This window comes from Lineus longissimus, chromosome 19 (assembly GCF_910592395.1).
Source record: "Lineus longissimus chromosome 19, tnLinLong1.2, whole genome shotgun sequence".
NCBI lineage: Eukaryota > Metazoa > Nemertea > Pilidiophora > Heteronemertea > Lineidae > Lineus > Lineus longissimus.
Window position 1 is genome coordinate 3,555,369 of NC_088326.1, and position 21,209 is coordinate 3,576,577.

General features: G+C 43.6%; 1 protein-coding gene across 17 annotated transcripts in view; it reads left to right on the forward strand.

Annotated features, from left to right (window-relative positions):
- LOC135502762 (neuroglian-like) overlaps window positions 1–21,209 on the forward strand; it is a 75,607-nt gene that overhangs the window by 33,844 nt on the left and 20,554 nt on the right. For all 17 annotated transcript variants that reach the window (XR_010449831.1, XR_010449832.1, XM_064795834.1 and 14 more), the window contains 11 exons: window positions 1,752–1,854; window positions 2,385–2,548; window positions 2,874–3,083; window positions 6,344–6,472; window positions 14,073–14,190; window positions 14,552–14,733; window positions 14,946–15,092; window positions 15,638–15,811; window positions 16,287–16,589; window positions 17,146–17,283; window positions 20,345–20,423. Coding sequence is in view for 15 of the 17 variants with exons in the window: in XM_064795834.1 (XP_064651904.1) it covers window positions 1,752–1,854; window positions 2,385–2,548; window positions 2,874–3,083; window positions 6,344–6,472; window positions 14,073–14,190; window positions 14,552–14,733; window positions 14,946–15,092; window positions 15,638–15,811; window positions 16,287–16,589; window positions 17,146–17,283; window positions 20,345–20,423 (1,747 nt within the window). In the remaining 2 variants the exon portion in view is untranslated. The remainder of the gene's footprint in view (window positions 1–1,751; window positions 1,855–2,384; window positions 2,549–2,873; window positions 3,084–6,343; window positions 6,473–14,072; window positions 14,191–14,551; window positions 14,734–14,945; window positions 15,093–15,637; window positions 15,812–16,286; window positions 16,590–17,145; window positions 17,284–20,344; window positions 20,424–21,209) is intronic.

Below are 21,209 nucleotides of genomic sequence, written 5' to 3' on the forward strand. Positions count from 1 at the left end.
TGTCACTGACGCACCAATGACGCGATTTAAGGTTTGTTATTTGTGATTTGGACTGCATGTCGTGCAGAGTATTGGTGATCCATCAGCGGCTCTTGACACATTCTGGTATGCGTGTGGGAACATGTCGGGAATGAAGGACTTCATGGGACCCACCAGCTCCCACTTGGGATCCTGTCATAGCCCATCAAAATCCCGACCATAGTTCCCACTGGGATATCATTGGGATCCCGGTTAATATCCCACCGGGATCCCAAGAAATCCTGACCATGGATCCCAACTGGATATCAGTGGGATCCCACCTGCAAAGCCGGTTCATCAGTGGTATCCCACTTGGGGTCCCGGGTCATATCCCAGCAAAGTCCCGACCATAATTCCCATCGGGACAAGACTGGGATCCCAGTCATGTCCTGCTGGGATTCCCAGCGGGATCCCAGTTACCTTTTCTATGGGGAGTGTAGATGTTTTGGGGGAAGGTTGCAGGAGCAACGCGCTACAAGAATGTCTCTGGAAAGCCGGTGGATCACCTCCATTTTTGTCAGGTGATGAGAAACTTTACAAATTGGTATAAAGTAGTGTTGTAGCACCCGAATCTGAGTGAATTTCAAGGGCTGAATGTCTATCCTTAGATTAGTAAATAGATTTTGTACATTTTTGCTCCCTGTTATTAAGGTAACTATGGGGAGTTCATTTTCGTGTCGTCACAACCCCAGTCTGAGTGACACAAAATGGGGAACCTGTCCTGTCAATTGTCTCAGAAAAAACACTCCTGAAATGGAGTTTGCGTCGTTTTGTCTGTCCCGGTTTATTTTCAAAGTGGTAGATTTTTTTTTTAAAGTCGACCAGTTCTGTTAAGAATGGAATTACTAGAAGTTAAAGTTAAAAAATATATTGAAATTAAAATTGACAGTATCTGTTCCTGTGTTTTTACTGTGTTAGAAATGGAATTTAATTGCAGAATTCAGGATGAAAATATTTCATAATTATCCGACGACCTCATTCGCCCTAGTCATGTAACGGAACGACAAGCTTCCGGGATCACTTCTTATAAGACCACAAGATCGGTCTTCCCGTTATCAGTTTCGGTGAACTCTCAAGATAAATCTTCCTTCCTCTTTCTTTTCCTTTGATAAAGAGTTTTTAAAAACCTGCAAATGCGTTACAAGAAGAAATAGAAATATCCCCGCCCATCATCTCCTTCAAATTTACATATGAAATTCATATATTCCTTTTAGATTAAACCAAATACTTTGATTTTTAACTTCGCACAGGTGGTTTGGGTAGATTCATTGAATATATATTTGGTAACTTTAGTTTAGTTTATTTGAGTTTTTGTTTTCAAAATATTTTCTAGCATTTTCCAACGAAATTGGACATTATGAAACTTTGCCTCAGATGCAAGTTCTTTCATTACAACTTTCCCTTCTAAAATTTGGTGTCCACGCAAGAAGTTTTGCGGCAAGTGCAATTTCCCTAACAATGCAGGAGTAGAAATTTAAAAGCTGCCACAACTTAAAGTGACCGTAAACCATATTTTTACGCGGTTTTTTTAGGCAAAAAAGTAAACCCTTTTTGGAAACAAAAATAGCTTCTCCATTGATAATTTTTTTCCCTTGTTGTGTAAACTTTGATTCGTCTTGTTATTTCACCAATTTTTTTCTAGGTTTACGTTTAGAAACCTTTCAACGTCTTTGGTTTAGGATCACACAAAAGATTTCAGAAATTCATCGCTTCCGTTTGGCTTGTTATTTCAGTGTTGCTGCCTCCTCATATAGTGATGAACGAACCAGAGGTCATCATTAAGGGAGATACCACATTTTCATTGAAATGTGTCGGCACGGGTGTGCCGAGTCCACGGTAAGTGTCTTCAAGATCATATTCATGCTCCTCCTCTTGCATGTCATTCCGCAATACGCAACTGTGACTGAACCAGATTTTGTGATCATTAGAGGATATAGTGAGTTTTCGTTGAAATGTGTCTGTACAGGCATGCCTAGACGAAAGTATGTACAGTGAAACCTCCCTTAGCGGACACCTCTATAAAGGACAGCCTCTCTATCAAGGACAACCTCTCTATAAAGGACAACCTCTCTATTAAGGACACCCTCTCTATAAAGGACAGCCTCTCTATTAAGGACACTAGTTTTGGTCCCAAATTAGTTGTTTCCATTAAATTTTACCTCTCTAAACAGGACACCTCTCTATTAAGGACAGCACACGTCGGTCCCGAGGGTGTCCTTAATAGAGAGGTTCTACTGTACTTAGATACGAATGTCAAACAAGTGCTCCTCCCCTGTCAAATTTTATCTCGCTGCCACTACATGTACGCCTTTCTGAAATGATTCACTGCTTAATATGTTTTATTCTGGAACGCCCTCTATTTTCAGTGTGGAGTGGATAAAATTGGATGGAACATTGCTCGCCGATAGGAACGAGAATGGTGTCCTAGTGTTCGATGGTTTCGGACGCAAACAGGTTGGCAAATACCAGTGCAAGGCAAGCAGTGGCTATGGAACAGTTGCGTCCAATTATGTTTATCTGAAATATGCATGTAAGTTTTTGGAGTGCTTATTATTCATATTACTTACTTTGTGTTACTGGTTGTGGGAATTGATACAGAACTGGAGGCATTATGGAGCCTCCCTTAGATGGTATTGGTCATTTCTATTCAATGTCACCTCTGTAATCAGGACCCCTCTCTATTAAGGACACCATTTGTCAGAGCCAAGGGTATCCTTGATAGAGAGGCTCTACTGTATTGGTTGAGTTTATAAATGGTAAGTATGTTGATGAGTTACTCTCTGATTGAAAATTGGTGATTTGAAAATGATCAGTCCTGAGAAGTTTTTAAATTGTGCGCTTTGCGTCTTTTTCAGTCCTGGGAAATTTCCAAGAAATCCAAGATGTGACGCCGATGACAGTTGTCGAGGGTGCCGCCCTGACTCTACCCTGCCGTACCGCGGCAGGCATGGTTTTCAGCGTGCCAGATCCGGTCTGGACCTGGGTCACACAGGACACGTTAGAGCCAACTAATCCGCAGCAGAAACGGGTCAATCTTGATTCGCGTGTTTCTGTCGATAAAGACGGTGAGTCGTTAACACTTGTGGGGGAATTCGCCTCTTTTCTGATCAGCGTCTCTTAAGTGGTGGAGCTCTGTTGTGGGGCAAGAAAATGGCTGACTTATAGGGCAGCCTGTGTTGTTTGCGACATCATGACGGCCACGACATCACAATCAACAGAGCCTGACCCCATAACGTGGCAAATTTTGGCCGCTCCACCCCGAGTGGCCCTCATCTGAAAAGTGATAAATTGAGGGCATTTTCAGAAGATTGGTGAAATTTTCATGTGTTGGGCTTCAGCAGGCCTGAGGAACATGTACATTGATCCAGCCTGCTCCATTTGTTAAAAAAATTAAAAATTGAACTTGAATTTGAATGCCTGATAACTGGGGGTAAGGGGGGGGGTGTAATCGTATAAAACTGACTGGCTTAGCAGTCTCGGGATTAATTTGAATGCATCAATTTCGTACCTTATCTAGCATTAGTTTCAGGAACCTTTCCTTAACCCCTTCCGCTTTTAATGATGGTTGGTCGACAAACTTCTCAGAATAAAACCATTATATTTTCACTCTCTCCAGTCTGTCTCTGTCTCACCTCTAAAAAAGAACCACTTTCGCCAGAAAATTGATATTAGGCGTCCTTTTCACGTCAAAATTTAAGTTCATACCTGATAGTATCATGATTTTAGTACTTGTTGGAAAATCTGTCGTTAGATGTAAAACGTTTTTTTGGAAAATCTCTTTTCTTGTTTTCTTTACGAGTAGAACTCAATTAGATCTAAAATTTCGGCTATGCTGAATTCGATGATTTGGCACCATTGTTGGCTGCACTTCTCAAACGCTTTCTGGATTAAACTGTAACTTAAATGTTAGAGAAATTACGTTACGATACTTAGTCATACCTTCTGAAGAGGCCTCGCAGATGATGTTGTAACATAAATGCTGTTTTGGATGTCAAATTTGTGTCATAGATCAATGTGCGACACTTTGTCATCGTGTGGTGACGTCTGCCGTGACATCATCCACACTCCTAGTGACGTTATCAGGGGTAAGGGTGTGGATTGACGTCCAAAACGACTGTCCTATCGACGTCACTGCCAAGCCATTTGGTACCCTTATCCTACACTATGATAATAACTAACTGAATTAAACAGCAATTTACGTCAGCTTCTTAAAGTTTCAAATTGGCCATTCCCTTACTAACAAATCAATAATTGTCTTTTGATGTACATAGTCAAATTTATCTTTATTTCATGTAAAAACCTTTTGCAAATGAATAACGATACCTATTTTGTGTTCGAAATGAAAATTCGAGCTGAAAAAAATTTCTCTCAAAGGTTTTCGTACATTTTAGCCTGCATGATACAGAGCTTCCCATAATTCTCCTGGCTATCGGCGAGAATTCGCGTGGCTGCGACGAGTGTGCTCGCTAATCGTTTCATGATTTTGCCACCAGATGGCATAGTGAGTGCAGTAGTCTAGTATTAAGCATGCCGATAATTTTTGTATGTGCCGTCGAAAATGTGTGAACTGGCGCAACCAATTTGGAAACATGGTTGTTTGGAAAAACATGTGGCATAACTTTGAAATTGTTCCAAAATAAATACTTTAAAATAATGATACTTAAACTACTACTAGACCAAAGAAGTTGTCCAAGCTTTCTATTTGAAACCCTGTTTCTCATTCACTCATTTTCTCTTTCCTTCTTGATTCAAACTGTCCTTTATTACCAGATTTTATCTAAAAATTGCTTTAAACATAAAAACGGAACAAAAATCGTCACTAAGGTCTACACGCTGTTGAATCTTAAACCTGTCACCTTCTTGACGACTTCTCTGTTACTTTCATATCTTGGCTGTTCCTTCAATTTAACCCCCCCTCCTGTAAAATGTATCATAATACAGCATGACAACTGTCTAAGCAACAACTGTGCCAACAGACTTTTAGGCCAGAAAACCTATTTTCAATTTTTTTCCTGCATGTTTGTCCAGTCTAGCATAGCTACAAAACATTGCAGCAAAATATGTTTTGGTGACAGTTCTTTTCGAAACACTGTGCATGTCGTACTTGGTAATTCCGTCCTGTCTTGAAATATTGGATGGCAACTATATGGTATTGCCTTTATTGCCTTTTCTGAGGGTGAGCCTTGAGCCTTACCCAATCGGCATTGCCTTTATTGCCTTTTCTGAGGGTGAGCCTTGATATCAACATGTTTGTCGGAACTGAAACACCAATTTAAAGAAACTTCCCCCAATCCCCTTGATTTGACCCAATTACAATATTGTACATATCTATAATCGTGATTTCTTTTTCCAGTTAGTTTTGAAGTTTGTTTCGAGATTTTCTGGTTTAATTTCGTTTCCGTTTCAAAATGTTCTTGTTCAGTTTGTTGCCTTCTTTATGTAGTTTTCAATTGCTGTATGAAACTTGGATGAGATGGAAGCCACAGCAATAGCAGAGGAACGTCCCTTTAATAGTGTACACCTCTGTTCGTTGTGACCTATGCAGTAAAGACACCTCCCTATCAAGGACAGCGTTTGTCAGTCCCAAGGTTGTCGTAAAAGAGAGGATCTACTTTGGTATCAAAGTTATTGCTAAATGATGAAATACCGCTATAATCCAAAAATCTAACTCTGTCGACAGAGTCAGAGTGAATATTTTTTGTCTTGGCTAACCCAAATGAAATAAAGTCAATGTCGAATCACAAATTGTGCCTCTCTTGTTAAACATGTTGAAGTTAAAAATATTTATTACACAAACAATTTGATAAATTTGCTTATTGGAAGCTTCACTGTTGCAACTGTCACTGGGATACAACCGAGCCACGCCACTGAATTCAGATTGAAGTTGGCAACACTTTGGTCATTTTGGTGTCCCACAGGGTGACTTTCTGAGCCCTAGTCTGCCCCTACTTTGATCCTTGACGGTCGTTTTATACGTGGGTTACTCTCTGTGCCAATTTCTGACCCCCGATAGACAGGGTTCCCACAACTTTAAAGAATAAATCTAGAATAGTCATCAACATTTGGAAATGTCTGGATGAAGCCCTTTACCCATATCTGCCCCTTTTGGTAGGCACATTTCTAAGGGCTATAGAGTTAAGTAATTTTGATATGGGGTTAGACAGGGTGGCTTTCTAAGCCCCCATCTGTACATGTTTGAACATTTCAAAAATTATCATTTGGGGGGGCTACGATTCAGTCACTTTACCACAAGGGTTGGTTCCCTGAGCACACTCTATCTATGTTTGTACCTGTCTTAATTGTTTTCTTGAAACGGTTTCGTTAGGTAATCTAAAGTTCGCATACGTCACTGAAACCGACCATCAGGATGGGTGGTTCTACTTATGCGAGGCGTGGAACAGCAACTTGAATTATAAAAAGTTGGGTAGCCCGAACAAAATAAACGTTCAGCCAAGTGAGTAATGGATGTCGACGAAGCTATAGGTTTTGTGAAAGTAGTGCTTGGTCGCTTTGTTTGCTTTATGATAGGGGGCGCTGTCAGCATTGATCGAGTTGAAGAAGATGAAAAATGGTGAGATTGGTCATGTGTTTGGAAATTTAATTGAAAATTTCGAACTTGAGCCGTTTGTTTTTTTATAGATTTCTGGGATGCACGCGCACAAGGATGCACTGTAGCTCCCCTAGTGGCAGCATTATCATTGATTCTACCACTTGTCTTTGAAGCGCTCCGCAATCGTGCACTTTTTTCGGCAGCAACCTACGATCATGAAGACAAAAACTCATTTGCCGGGGTCATCGAAAGTACTGCTGACAAGAATTTGAGATCGCTATAACCTGCAATCAATCTCAGACCTTTCTAACATCTGTTTTACATGCAGACAAGCGATCTTTTTTATCGATTATTGTTGCAAATCGCAATGACGAAACTCACTCGTTTTCAGAGCACACTATGGAACCCAAGAACAATACATTGAAAAACAACAGTTCAAAAACAAAGTCTGAATTTCAAACTCGATCGTCTGCTTCACTTGACAGTGATGGTGGCTCCCCCTATTTCTTGATGCAACTGCAGCTTAAAGCATGTCGCCTTGCTTTTTAGCTTTGCTTTGGTTCTCACAGCCATATGTCTTATCCCACAGATGTGTCAACACATCTGCAAGTGAAATATGATTCTGACTACGAATTTTGAAATCTCAAGTTAAGGACCACAAAATCGGAATGTGAAGCCCGATTGGGCAAAATATTCTGAATGGCAGTGTCGGGATGTCGTGTTCTATCAGGTACTCCCTCTTCTGTAAAAATGTCGAATCAGAATTTTGCGGATTTGTTGCGCGTCTCGGGATAAGACTCAGTATCGTACCATGCTTTTACGTCATCACCCGTAATGTACCATATGTTGCTCATGTCTATAATACCTATCCGTGCATTCAAATTTGTATAGGGAACTTGCTTTTTGCTCACGTGGTGGCAGAAGACAGTGCGGCAGGGTGGTACTACATGTGCCACTCGTGGAACGCTGCTCTTAATTTCATGAAAGTGGGGTCGCCAGCAAGGATAAATGTTCAAGCACGTAAGTCATGCCCCCTATGAGGAAATTGATCGACTACATCCCCTACTTTCGACACCTGACTATTTCCTTGGCTGCATTCAGACTTTTGGGTCCCTTCTCACAATCAGGAGTTGGGGGGGAGGAGACTGACAAGGTATCATGGTAAAAGTTTGACGAAGATTGAGAGAGGGCATAAAGGCAATAGGGAGGGCACCAAAGCATTTGTCTCTGTAAATTTCGAGAAGATAAGCAAATCCGGAAAGTATTTGAGGCACTTGGGGATGTTGTGGCACACGTCCAAGCACTGCCATGTGGTTCCTGGCAAACCGTCATTGCCCTTTGGGCTAACGTTATTTGAGAAAATCTATCAATAGAGCCCTCTTGTTGATAAGCCAATAAAATGCTTGATAAAATTGTCATAAAACTGTTGTAGAATTTGGTGGGAAAATATGGTTTATCTCGATTGTTCGGATTCAGGTAATTGGGTCGAGTTAAATGGAATTTAATAGATATGAATTAGGTTATGAAATTGGTCGAAGTATGTTGTATGAAAGACCATGTATACGGAAAGGTTACTTGATGTATTAACTGGCTTTGATTGCCAAATCTACATGTAGGTTATTTTGAGGTTGTACCAAATTCCATCGAAAGAGAAAGCTTGCGATTCTGTGGGGGTGTTTAAACGTAAAATTTGTTACCATTTGCTTGTTGTTTAAAATGTGGATGTTACCTCCATACACCAAGAGATCCTATACATTTGAAGTGCTTGAGATATGAGATGCTTTGTACTTTGTAGACGGGACCTTTGGGGAATAAGGGACAGTTCAACTTTCAGACTCTCACCTACACACTCGAAGATTGCTTGGGACTTTGTAAAAGGGACCTTTGGGAGAAAAGGGACTCTTCACCTTTATGACACCTATACACTTTGATACAAGATCACTTCAGTTACGCTTCTTTCAGTCGCTATGGTTACCTGAATAGGGGACAGTTCAGCCTTAAATTGGGGTAAATGTGTTTACTCTGATTTGATTTGGCCTGAAATGATGACAAGGGGCATCAATAAAAGTCTGAATGCAGTCTCTTGACCTGATCCTATGTAGGACCCTTGTGCGTGGTACGAGTTGGTCTGGCATTTGATTCGTGATTTTTGGTGCCATATGGAACAATTATGTCAACGCATGAATTGTTGCGTATGCTGGGAGAAGTGCTTTTGGTTGCCAACAACAAGGGATGCTTGATGGTTTAGTGATCATTCCAAACTGGTTTCATTTTGAAGTTCCAATGCCTACGGTTGCCCTTGCTTGTTGAGGGAGATTTCGGCTGCTGGCGAAAAGTTACCACATGATTTGGTGTAGAAACCTTTCAGATATTTTAATCCGAGTCAAATGCTGGAGTGTGTGTGGTTGATTGTGCGGTGGATCTGGTCGAAACTGTCCCCACTAACACGTTATGTTCCTCGGGGCTCTTACAAATGTCACATCCTCGTGTTCGACTGTAACCTATTGGACCCTCGGAAAATAAAAAATAATCCGCAGGTTCGATTTTTCTCCCACGAATGAAAGCTTTTTGGAAAAAAAATTTGAAAGTCGAACTTATGAAAATATCTCCCAAGAGACAAATAAGGATTAACTGATGTCATTGAGCCTGTACAAAAGGGCCCTACGTTCTCAGATAATGTGGTCCGCCGGGAAAAAAAAGATAAGAACCAGAAAAAGAAAATATGGATGTGATATTTGTGCGAACTCTGCCCACCCCCCACTCACTGACTTCTCTTTCTTTACTGGGATGGATGATGTTGACTTTCAGCAAGATATTGATACAGATTTTCTCCACAGCTGCACTCGAATGAGAATCGTAAGATTCGATTGGAATGGTAACGTGCATAAATTTGAATGCCTCCCATACCTTCCTTAAATCAGGCCGGTGGCAGTTGGTAATCTGTAAAAATTAAAATTGGTCGGTCTCAAAGCTTGGAACACGCAGAGGTATATGTCTGCGAGATAGTGAAGCAGAGGTCTTCAAATCCTTTCTTGATAGAAAATCTTTTTGTGGCATTTGTGAACTAGGGGAACACAATGCCACTGAAGAAACAAATCAAAACATTCGTTTTCTGTTTGGTATAGGCTTTCATAGACCTCTGCGACTTGATGTTGCAGATGTTTGCCAATGTGTGCTACCTGCTTTTAGGTAATACCTCTGGCAGTTTTCACAACCTTTCATGAAAGCAGTAAAGAATTTGGTTGAGTTGATTACCAATTGTGGGAGAATCTATACGCATTTGAATGATCTGTACTGTGGGGGGGGGGGTTGTTTCGAACCATGTGAGTCATGATGGTTTAGTTTAACCAAAGGGAAATTGAGTTTTGTTGAACCTGTGAATTTTTGGGTGTAAGAAAAGGGATGTATTCTGTGGATAAGGAAGCAATAAAGAGCCTGATCTGTTCAGGTGTTAAGGAGGCAGTAAATAGGGTTTTAGTTGTGATTGGGTCTGAGTAGAAATCCGGTAATCTCTCCCATTCATAAATCATTCCAAGTACCTGATATAGTTGCCTGCTGAAGCTTAGGTGGCTGGGGTTTAGCTGCATACGGTGATGGGGCTTAAATTGGCAATGTCAAATTTTGCTATGGGTATGGTGGTGGTATATACTAGGAATGGAACTTGGTGTCGGACAGTAGGGTTAATTTCATATTTCTTATCAAATGATATTGGGATATGAAATTTTCTAATTTATTTTGTATCGGAAATTTTTTTTAATGCGAATTTGGTTGTGGCCAAATGCTTTTTTTAGGGGCTTTTTAAACATATTTTCACTACCTGAAATACGTTTTATATGACTTTCAAACAAAGCTATGTCTGTGTGAGCGCCGTGTTGACTGAATGTGGCACTAGTGTTGCAGTACAAATGTTGCAGGGTAACACTTGTATTGTAGTATGAATCTGGCAGAGTAAGCACTGGTGTTGCAGCAAGAACACTGGTGTTGTAGTAAAAATATTGCAGGGTAACACTAGCATTGCAGTACAAAGCTTGCAACACTAATGTTGTAATACAAATGTTGCTGGTTAATACTAGCATTGCAGTACAAGTGTTGCCGGATAACACTAGTGTTGCAGTACAATAATGCAGTCCAAAAGTTGCAGGGTAACTCTAGTGTTGCAGTACGAACATTGGAGGGTAACTCTAGTGTTGCACCACGAACGTTTGAGGGTAACTCTAGTGTTGCAGTACAAAAGTTGCAGGGTAACTCTTGTGTTGCAGTACGAATATTGGAGGGTAACTCTAGTGTTGCGCTACGAATGTTGGAGGGTAACTCTAGTGTTACAGTAGGAATATTGCTGCGTAACACTGGCAGATGGATGTTGTAGTACCAAAGGCAACACCAGTGTTTCACGTGCAAGACCAGTGTTGCAAGTGCAGTGTTGTGTGAGACCTAGGAGCTATAAAACTACATTGAACTTTTCTTGTGTGAACTGTTTCTATCTATTCTCATTCAGCTCTTCTCCACTGAGTCAGCTGAACAGAAAACGTGGCCAGAGTCGGTTTGTGTTTTGGCAATATTGGTTACAAAAAGAACAGCAGGTTGCCAACTTGACTTCAAGTGTGGTTTGTTGGTGCTGGAGTGCTGTTGGTTATTGATTACTCATGTGCTTCAGGACACGATGAATCCAAGACAGCTCCGAGGCTGTGTAAGAGTTGAATTGTTTGGGTCCTGGGGTCAGAACTTGATCTGAAATGTGGTTGCCGGTGGCCCCATCGTCCCTGGGAGGTAATGACTCTAAAATCATATCTTCACCAAGTTCGAAAAGTGATATTGATGGTTCAAAAACGAAATTGACATCAGTTACGAGATGATTTGGGCTAGTTCTTTGGCTGACCTGGTCTTTTGAACCATTATTGCTGAAACATTAACAAAACAGTAGCAGATTTGGGCATTCTTCCAATTTTTTCACCATTTGGTGTCCCTCTCACAATTTTTTTCATTCTGCACTTCATATGTATTTTCTATCATAGTGTGCATGTATTTTGCAGTTTTAGCTGTGCGCAATAACTCGAGCACCTGTCGTAGCGCCCCCTATGCACTATCATCATACGTTGCCCTATAGTGTCGTGCCCTTTGCACTCTACCTGTACTTTGAATATAGAAAGCTTGAAAGTTTAGTTAATGAAAATTTCAAAAGTCCCAAAAGCTTTTCTTTCAATGGTATTTTTTGCCTAAAATACTTCTCCCAAAGTTTTCACAACAATTGTAAGTAAGACATTTTTTCATTCATTTGAATATCTATATGTGTAAGATTTTTTTCACGCTTGGAGACGAAATGCATTCATGTTAAAGCGTATATATATTTGTCACTAGAATTTTAGCTTATTGGCCACTGTCTTGTAAGCCATAGAAAATTTAGAATGACACTCGCATAAACACGCCAAGCTGTGATCAGATTTAACACATGCACATTCACCTACAAACACATTCATGCATGAACACGTAATATTCGTTTTGATACAGCGTTTTGCGCTACAGATGTTAAAACTGACCGTTATAATTGAATGACCATCGGCTTTTGCCGTCAATCCAGACAGGCATTAAAGCGGTCCTGCGACAGACAAAGGAACATGGATGTAACCAGGGCTGTAAATGAAATATATAACAAATACTACAGCATGTTTGACGCCACATGGGATCTTGGTTAATGGTCTAATTTAGCTTGTTCGATAAAATTCGTGCTAAATGGCTATGCTATTCATGGGATGTAAACTTTAAGGTTTTTTTGGGCCACTAAAAACACCCCATCTGTTTAGCGTTTCACTTCAGGTTTAAGTTTTTCCAGGGGCATTCAAAACAGCCCATTTCAATAAGCATACAGGTACAGGTTCCGCTAAGTCCAAATGAACCTGCAAGAACTGGTTTCACATCAGTTTATTTGAAACGTTTGGCTTGTCACTTCGCAAGCATGTCTTCAAAATCATCCCTCGTCAAATTCTAACGTCATAGATATCCACAGTCGGCCGCCTTCATTCAAATCATGGCAGCATCGTGTCATACGCTTTGCGTTAATTGTTCACTTCGGTACCTGAGTGCTGATCTGAAATTTCATTCCCTTGCCTGGTGATATCGTCGAGCCTAACCCAATCATAAATTGCGCCTTGTGCTAAATTTCCTAATAAAATTCATACGTTTGCCAAAATATAAGATTTTGGATGGCCCCTCTCCAGACATCTGGTTAAGCCTTTCTGTGCATTATGAATCCCACTCTGTGTCAGTGATGAGAAACTGCGTCCCATCATTTCCATCTTTGATCTGACGAAGTACATTTTCGTCACCAGCATCCTGTGCATCATGGGCATTAACTTAGACAAAGTTCAACAGAATCTTGGCCTGTGTTGCTCTAGGGCAGAACTTTAGAACTCCCGTCCTCTGGCATGTCCACTCCTACTTGACCTATCAACCATTAGTTAGATCAAATTAACCTCTCGGGACATTTTTTCAGTTTAACCTAAAAGCCCTGTAGAGGCTACTTCTAGATTGACGAAATGTATGGGAGCCTTTTCAGCGTAAAGCAAATAACAACAGGCAAACCATGTTTTATGTGTTATGGCATGAATTAAGAATGTTGTTTACATCGTTTGACCTTCATTCCGTGGAATCGGGTGTAACCTCTCCTAAACTTCGAAGTGTTGAGTTCTCAACATCATGGTGACCAGTCTGGGTCTCAGAACACTTTACCAGGGCATTCCCCTTTACACTTTTGGTTGGTAGGTCAGTATTTTCTTTAAAAGAAAGGCGTGATCCCCTGAAATTGGAAACAAAAAAATGTTCATAAACTGTCACATAGCACTTTTTTAACGCCAAAATATTTGGTTGACCTTTATAATGTAGAATATCAACTATCAAACAACTTATCCTCAGTGATATGAGATTTCTTTTTTCCCTTCCTTTTAGCAACTTGTCTTGATTTCCACGAATTTAGATTCTTCGCGATTCTCGGATAAAAACACCCGCAAAACTTTGTTCACAATATGGTTCACATTGCAAGAAGAATATTTCGATTAAAACATCAGTGCGACAATGCATCGAATCGTTTTTCCCAATCAGGGGTGAAGTAATCTAATTCCCCCTGATGCTATATCAGAGTTTTTTTCGAGTATCGATGTAATTTGTGCAAAAAGACTACAATTTTAAACAACTTAAGATTTTGTACAGTGTGAATCACAATTGACATCCTGTGAATCGCGTCATTTGCACTACCCAGCGCGTCAGTCGCGCATGAAACATAGACAGAAAAGTACGTCACTGGTGACAATGACGCGCAAGTCGGTGTGCAACTCCTGCGTATGTTAGGCGTCAGGATGGATGTCATTTGTGACTTGGACTGTATATAATATATCACAATCACTCTACGTATAATCATAACAAAAATATTCGATTGTTCATTTTCGTGATTTCTTGACGAGCTTTCTCAGTTCTTTGCCCAGCTTTGCTGTCACTTCCACTGAATCGTTTTCAGGACCAAATGCACCCAAGACGGCACCGGAGATCAGCTATACGAACGCCGATTTGGGTACGAACAAGGTCAAGGTCGTTGAAGGCGAACTGCTAAACTTGTACTGTATCTTCAAGGGATAGTAAGTATGGGACTGCGATATCCCAGTGGTGGAGTGCCGGCCCCATGATTGAGAGATCCGGGGTTGGTCTCCCGGCCAAGTCGCTTCTTGGTTCTCCTGTGGCACGACCGCTTCGTAGCTGCTCTTTAAAACCCCAGATTGATCTCTGTGGAGACCGGTGTAATTATGTGGTATCCCAAAGCACTTTGAGTAGGGAAACTTGGAAAAGCGGTTCACTTAAATTTTGCTACAGCCCCTTACTTTATGCCCCTATCTGTCACAACCACGGAACTAAAACTTTGAGGTATCACTGCACACTGAAAAGAAAAGGAAAGTCTGTTCCATTCATTCCTTGTGTTAATGATGTCATTCTCTTTTCCAGTCCCACCCCCTCCATTACTTGGTCCAAAGCTGGCGGTCTGCCCGTGAGTGTTCAGTCGAACGGCAACACGAGAATGTTGATGGAACATGTCAAGCATAACAACATGTACAATGGCATTTATACCTGCAAAGGCACTAACAGTGAGGGCACCACTGAGCAGAACTATGATGTGGAAGTGCTGAGTAAGTTAATTTGAAAGCCTGTGAAAAAAGCTTATTTATATCGAGGTTGCCCGTCCTACAGAAAAACATGTGACTGGACACCGGAAGCTTACACCCCGAAATCGAGTTCATGACGAGTGAATTGCCGTCAAGTACAAATCTCTGTCGTGAGTGAATGGAGAAGACTGGTGAAAGAAACGACAATGCCCTAAGACATTCGTTCTTCATTCCAGTGAAACCCAAGTTTGTGGAAGGACCCAATATGGTGAAGAACACGAATGTGACCGAGGGTGGCGATGTGGAATTCATCTGTGATGTCGTTGCTAAACCAGATGCCACAATCAAGTGGAGAGTCAACAACATAGAAGTCCCTGATGGAGGTATGATTGCCATTTTGGCTGTCGGGTGTTTGAAAAGATAGCGTCAGTTGGCACAGATCTGTCAGTCAACTACAGTTATGTTATTCGAAACGTTCAAATGCAAAAGCTGGTGAAGGCTATTTCGAAAATGATTTCGATAACTACCTGTATGGTAAAATGAGGCAGACGGTACCGGTATCTGAATACCGACGCGTTTCATCACAAACTTGCAAAATCCTATGAAACTTTTCAGTAATAAGATGTCACTTTTGAAGCAAAGAACCTTGGAATCATGGCAGGAAAGTTTCATTTGCGCAAAAAGACCTGAAGTGGATTTGGTGGCTTTTGAATTGTACAGTATTTGGGTGCTGAGCAGTAGCTCAGGGTACTGAAACGTCCATTAAGTTTGAAATATGTCGAATGGACAGAACTCAGAACTGAAGCCAGGAATTCTCTGACGAAATTCTCTGACTTGTCGCAGAGCGTTTTACAATACATTGGTGCTATAGTGGGTGGATCCAAATACTCCCAAGGAAAGCATTTGAGAAATTGATTGTTTATTTCAGACAAATCGGAACCAAGAAGGACAGTCTCCGGCAACCGATTCAAGATGAGTAACCTCCAGAAAGGAAACGATAACTCGCATTCCGATCTCCAGGTGGTGACGTGCCAAGCAACAAACATGGACGGCAAAACAGAAATAGGCACAAGGTTTTCATCTGGTTATATCAACGTTGTCTGTAAGTAGTCGATTAATGAGGTTACCAAAACTGTCACCAAGTACTTCTGCTATCAAGGTGATGCCAAAACTTTCCCGACCTGCCATCCCCTATCCTTACTTCTGCCAAGATGATGCCGAAACCTTCCAGGTCCTTCCTCCCCTATCCTTACTTCTGCCAAGATGATGCCAAAACCTCCCCGGTCCTTCCTCCCCCATCCTTACTTCTGCCAAGATGATGCCAAAACTTGCCCGCTTCTTCCTCCCTTATCCTTACTTCTGCCAAGAGGATGCCAAAACTTTCCCGGTCCTTCCTCCCCTATCCTTATTTCTGCTACGGTGAGGCGAAAACTATCCTGCTCCTTTGTCCCCTTCCATTTGCCCTTTGTTTTAATTACCATTCTCTAATTGCTTTTCGAACCTTTTCAGTACCCTTTGCAGTCCCATTTGCCATTTGTTTTAACTTCTTTCTTTAATCACCTTCCAAACATTTTCAGTACCCCTTGCAATGGTCTCCGGCCCTGATGACTACACCATCAAGAGCATGAACGACCAGATCGTCCTAAAATGTGTCACGAAGAGTGACGCCAGTAAACCCCCGAAGATCACGTGGTTCCGTGACGGTATCAAACTCAACCCAATCGTCGATGTCCTCATCTACCAAGAAGACAACTCTCTAAAGATCATCGCGAGTGAATTCGAGCGCGTCGGTGACATCACTGGCGAGTACATGTGCCAGGCGACGACCCAGGCTCCAGCACAGATGGTTCAGGTCGCGTGCAATGTGACAGCTGACGCAGGTAAGATTTGTATGCTACTACAGTTGAGCACCACGGTGACCAGCTTGTCATGTATTAACAGCAGTCGATCGATTCTTTTAACCTCTTGACTACCAGGCCGTTTGAACCGTTCCATACCATGGCCTTTTTGCTAGTATTGTGCAGCCACGTGCATCTGGCAAAACCTCTGTCTTCGCCGCCACCGCAGCGCCATCTATACGACTTAGTTCAAGTTGGTGGGTAGCAGACGACATGCCTGCATCACTATACACCAGTAGAGCTCTCGGCCAGGATGGCCTCTGAAACCACCAAATTTAGCATCAAAGTTGACTATTGCGTCGCATGCTTTTGCAATCAAAGTGCCAACTGTTGTCATCTTTGCGATACAGCGCAAGTTGTGGAACTTCTTAGACATTAACGTCTCATCACAAACATTTTGTGGTGATATCCACAAGTGACTGTCAAGCTTTGATTTTTTTTGCGATGCCGTTGTGTCATTAGTTTCAGGAGGGGAAATGCATGACGTGTTGATACTTGTGAAAGTGAACTAACGCACAGTTTTTGTTTGTCCTACCAGGTGGTGTCGTTGCTCCTGTCACGACTGCTGCGATCAGTTTGTGGTGGATTGCCATTATCATTGTCATCCTTCTGATCTTAATCATCATCATTCTGATCTGCTGCTGTATCAAGAGGAACCGGGGAGAATCGTACCCAGGTAAGTAGAGGGGATAGACAAGGAGAGGGAGGGAGAATGTAGGGGAGGGTAGAGGGGTAGAGGAGGGTCGGGAAGGGGCAGATGGGAGGGTGGGTAGATGTTGTGGTGGCCATTATCATCCTACTTCTCCTCTGCTGGTGTATCAAGAGGTATAAGGAGAGTCGTGCCCAGTTAGTAGAGGAGGATAGATGGGTAGGGGATGGGGAAGGTAGATGGGGAAGAGGGAGAGGTGAGGAAGGGAGGGTAGATGGCTGTCATGATGGCTGTAATCGTCCTTCTGCTCCGCCTCTGCTGTATCAAGGAACAAGGGAAGGTCATACCCAGTTAGTGGAGGGGGATAGATGGGTAGGGGGTGGGAGTGGTAGAGGGGGAAGAGGGAGAGGTGAGAAGGGGTGGAAGGGAGGGTGGATGGCTGTCATGATGGCCGTTATCGTCCTTCTGCTCCGCCTCTGCTGTATCAAGGAACAAGGGAAGGTCATACCCAGTTAGTGGAGGGGGATAGATGGGTAGGGGGTGGGAGTGGTAGAGGGGGAAGAGGGAGAGGTGAGAAGGGGTGGAAGGGAGGGTGGATGGCTGTCATGATGGCCGTTATCGTCCTTCTGCTCCGCCTCTGCTGTATCAAGGAACAAGGGAAGGTCATACCCAGTAGTGGAGGGGGATAGATGGGTAGGGGGTGGGAAAGGTGGAGGGGGAAGAGGGAGAGGTGAGAAGGGGTGGAAGGGAGGATGGATGGCTGTCATGGTGTCCGTTATCGTCCTTCTGCTCTGCCTCTGCTGTATCAAGGAACAAGGGAAGGTCATACCCAGTAGTGGAGGGGGATAGATGGGTAGGGGGTGGGAAACGTGGAGGGGGAAGAGGGAGAGGTGAGAAGGGGTGGAAGGGAGGGTGGATGGCTGTCATGGTGGCCGTTATCGTCCTTCTGCTCTGCCTCTGCTGTATCAAGGAACAAGGGAAGGTCATACGCAGTAGTGGAGGGGGATAGATGGGTAGGGGATGGGAAAGGTGGAGGGGGTAGAGGTAGAGGTGAGAAGGGGTGGAAGGGAGGATGGATGGCTGTCATGGTGTCCGTTATCGTCCTTCTGCTCCGCCTCTGCTGTATCAAGGAACAAGGGAAGGTCATACGCAGTTAGTTGAGGGGGATAGATGGGTAGGGGGTGGAACGTGGAGGGGGAAGAGGGAGAGGTGAGAAAGGGTGGAAGGGAGGGTGGATAGCTCTCACAGTCACCATAATCATCCTTCTACCTATCAAGAGGAACAGGGGAGAGTCACACCATAGTAGAGGGGGATAGATGGGTAGGGGGTGGGAGAGGTAGAGGGGGAAGAGGTAGAGGTGAGAAGGGGTGGAAGGGAGGATGGATGGCTGTCATGGTGTCCGTTATCGTCCTTCTGCTCCGCCTCTGCTGTATCAAGGAACAAGGGAAGGTCATACCCAGTCAGTGCAGGGGGATAGATGGGTAGGGGATGGGAAAGGTGGAGGGGGAAGAGGGGGAGGTGAGAAGGGGTAGAAGGGAGGATGGATGGCTGTCATGGTGTCCGTTATCGTCCTTCTGCTCCGCCTCTGCTGTATCAAGGAACAAGGGAAGGTCATACGAAGTAGTGGAGGGGGATAGATGGGTAGGGGGTGGGAAACGTGGAGGGGGAAGAGGGAGAGGTGAGAAGGGGTGGAAGGGAGGGTGGATGGCTGTCATGGTGGCCGTTATCGTCCTTCTGCTCTGCCTCTGCTGTATCAAGGAACAAGGGAAGGTCATACGCAGTAGTGGAGGGGGATAGATGGGTAGGGGATGGGAAAGGTGGAGGGGGTAGAGGTAGAGGTGAGAAGGGGTGGAAGGGAGGATGGATGGCTGTCATGGTGTCCGTTATCGTCCTTCTGCTCCGCCTCTGCTGTATCAAGGAACAAGGGAAGGTCATACGCAGTTAGTTGAGGGGGATAGATGGGTAGGGGGTGGGAAACGTGGAGGGGGAAGAGGGAGAGGTGAGAAGGGGTGGAAGGGAGGGTGGATAGCTCTCACAGTCACCATAATCATCCTTCTACCTATCAAGAGGAACAGGGGAGAGTCACACCATAGTAGAGGGGGATAGATGGGTAGGGGGTGGGAGAGGTAGAGGGGGAAGAGGTAGAGGTGAGAAGGGGTGGAAGGGAGGATGGATGGCTGTCATGGTGTCCGTTATCGTCCTTCTGCTCCGCCTCTGCTGTATCAAGGAACAAGGGAAGGTCATACCCAGTCAGTGCAGGGGGATAGATGGGTAGGGGATGGGAAAGGTGGAGGGGGAAGAGGGGGAGGTGAGAAGGGGTAGAAGGGAGGATGGATGGCTGTCATGGTGTCCGTTATCGTCCTTCTGCTCCGCCTCTGCTGTATCAAGGAACAAGGGAAGGTCATACGAAGTAGTGGAGGGGGATAGATGGGTAGGGGGTGGGAAACGTGGAGGGGGAAGAGGGAGAGGTGAGAAGGGGTGGAAGGGAGGGTGGATGGCTGTCATGGTGGCCGTTATCGTCCTTCTGCTCTGCCTCTGCTGTATCAAGGAACAAGGGAAGGTCATACCCAGTCAGTGCAGGGGGATAGATGGGTAGGGGATGGGAAAGGTGGAGGGGGAAGAGGGGGAGGTGAGAAGGGGTAGAAGGGAGGATGGATGGCTGTCATGGTGTCCGTTATCGTCCTTCTGCTCCGCCTCTGCTGTATCAAGGAACAAGGGAAGGTCATACGAAGTAGTGGAGGGGGATAGATGGGTAGGGGATGGGAAAGGTGGAAGGGGAAGAGGGAGAGGTGAGAAGGGGTGGAAGGGAGGGTTGATAGCTGTCACAGTCACCATCATCATCCTTCTACCTATCAAGAGGAACAGGGGAGTGTCGTACCATAGTAGAGGGGGATAGATGGGTAGGGGGAGGGAGAAGGTAGAGGGGAGATTTGATGAGGTGGGGGAGAAAAGAAAAAGGGACAGAGTAGTTGGATCGGGCCGGGGGTCGGGGAGAGCTGCTCCATCATGCTGTATTCAGACATAGATTGCCAATCCGAGTGAAATCCTTCTACAATGAGATCATAATGTAACCCGAATTATTTTCCAGTTGACGAAGTCGAACGTAAAATGGGTAACGATCCCGAGAAGGATCTACAGGACAGTGGTTTCCATGACTACCAGAGACCGTAAGTGTCGCCACCTATATGTTTTGTCTAAAATTGCGTAACCCTGAATGTATTTTTGTTCACACTAATACTGACCAAAATAATTGTTTTGTCTTCGTTGATTCAATGAGTTTCTTAAAGTTTTCAAAATTTTAATGGAGTTGTGGATTTGTCTGACTTTGTGGATTTTATTGGTGGGTTGCTTATGCAACTGTCAATGCAGGTCTTGTTAACCCCCTTGTCAAGAGTACGACGTCCCCTTAACTCAGGGTCTTTACCTTTGCGGACAGACCAGCGCCGCTGTTCAGATCCCCAGATAAAAAGTTCCATTGGAGATAGCTGGTTCGGCCGTGAGAGTGTTAAGGAGAATGTATGAAATCAGATCACGACAGTTGAAGACACACACAGTGGGCAAGTGATCACCCTTGTCGATTGCAACGGCATCTGTGTCTTCTCCAACGATTCTGCAATGCCTCAACACTTTTGCTGCGGCATTGTGATATTCGTCTGGGAGAGGGGGAGGGGGGTGCAAGACATGCATAATGTTACTTCAGTTACAAATTCTGAGAAACGAAAGAGAACGAATAAGTGTAACCTTTTTTGCGTCCAATGTTTTGCATTTTAAGGGCCCATCTCCACATTAAGAGTTTAACACTGCAATTTACACGCTTATCACAGGGATTGTATTTTTGTTTAGCCAACAACTCTGAAACTGTTCAGTCATTGGCTAAAATCCATTGTCTGTGGAAATAGAGTGTTAAATTGCAAAGAAATCGAGAAACTCTTTTCAGGAGATAGGCCTAGACT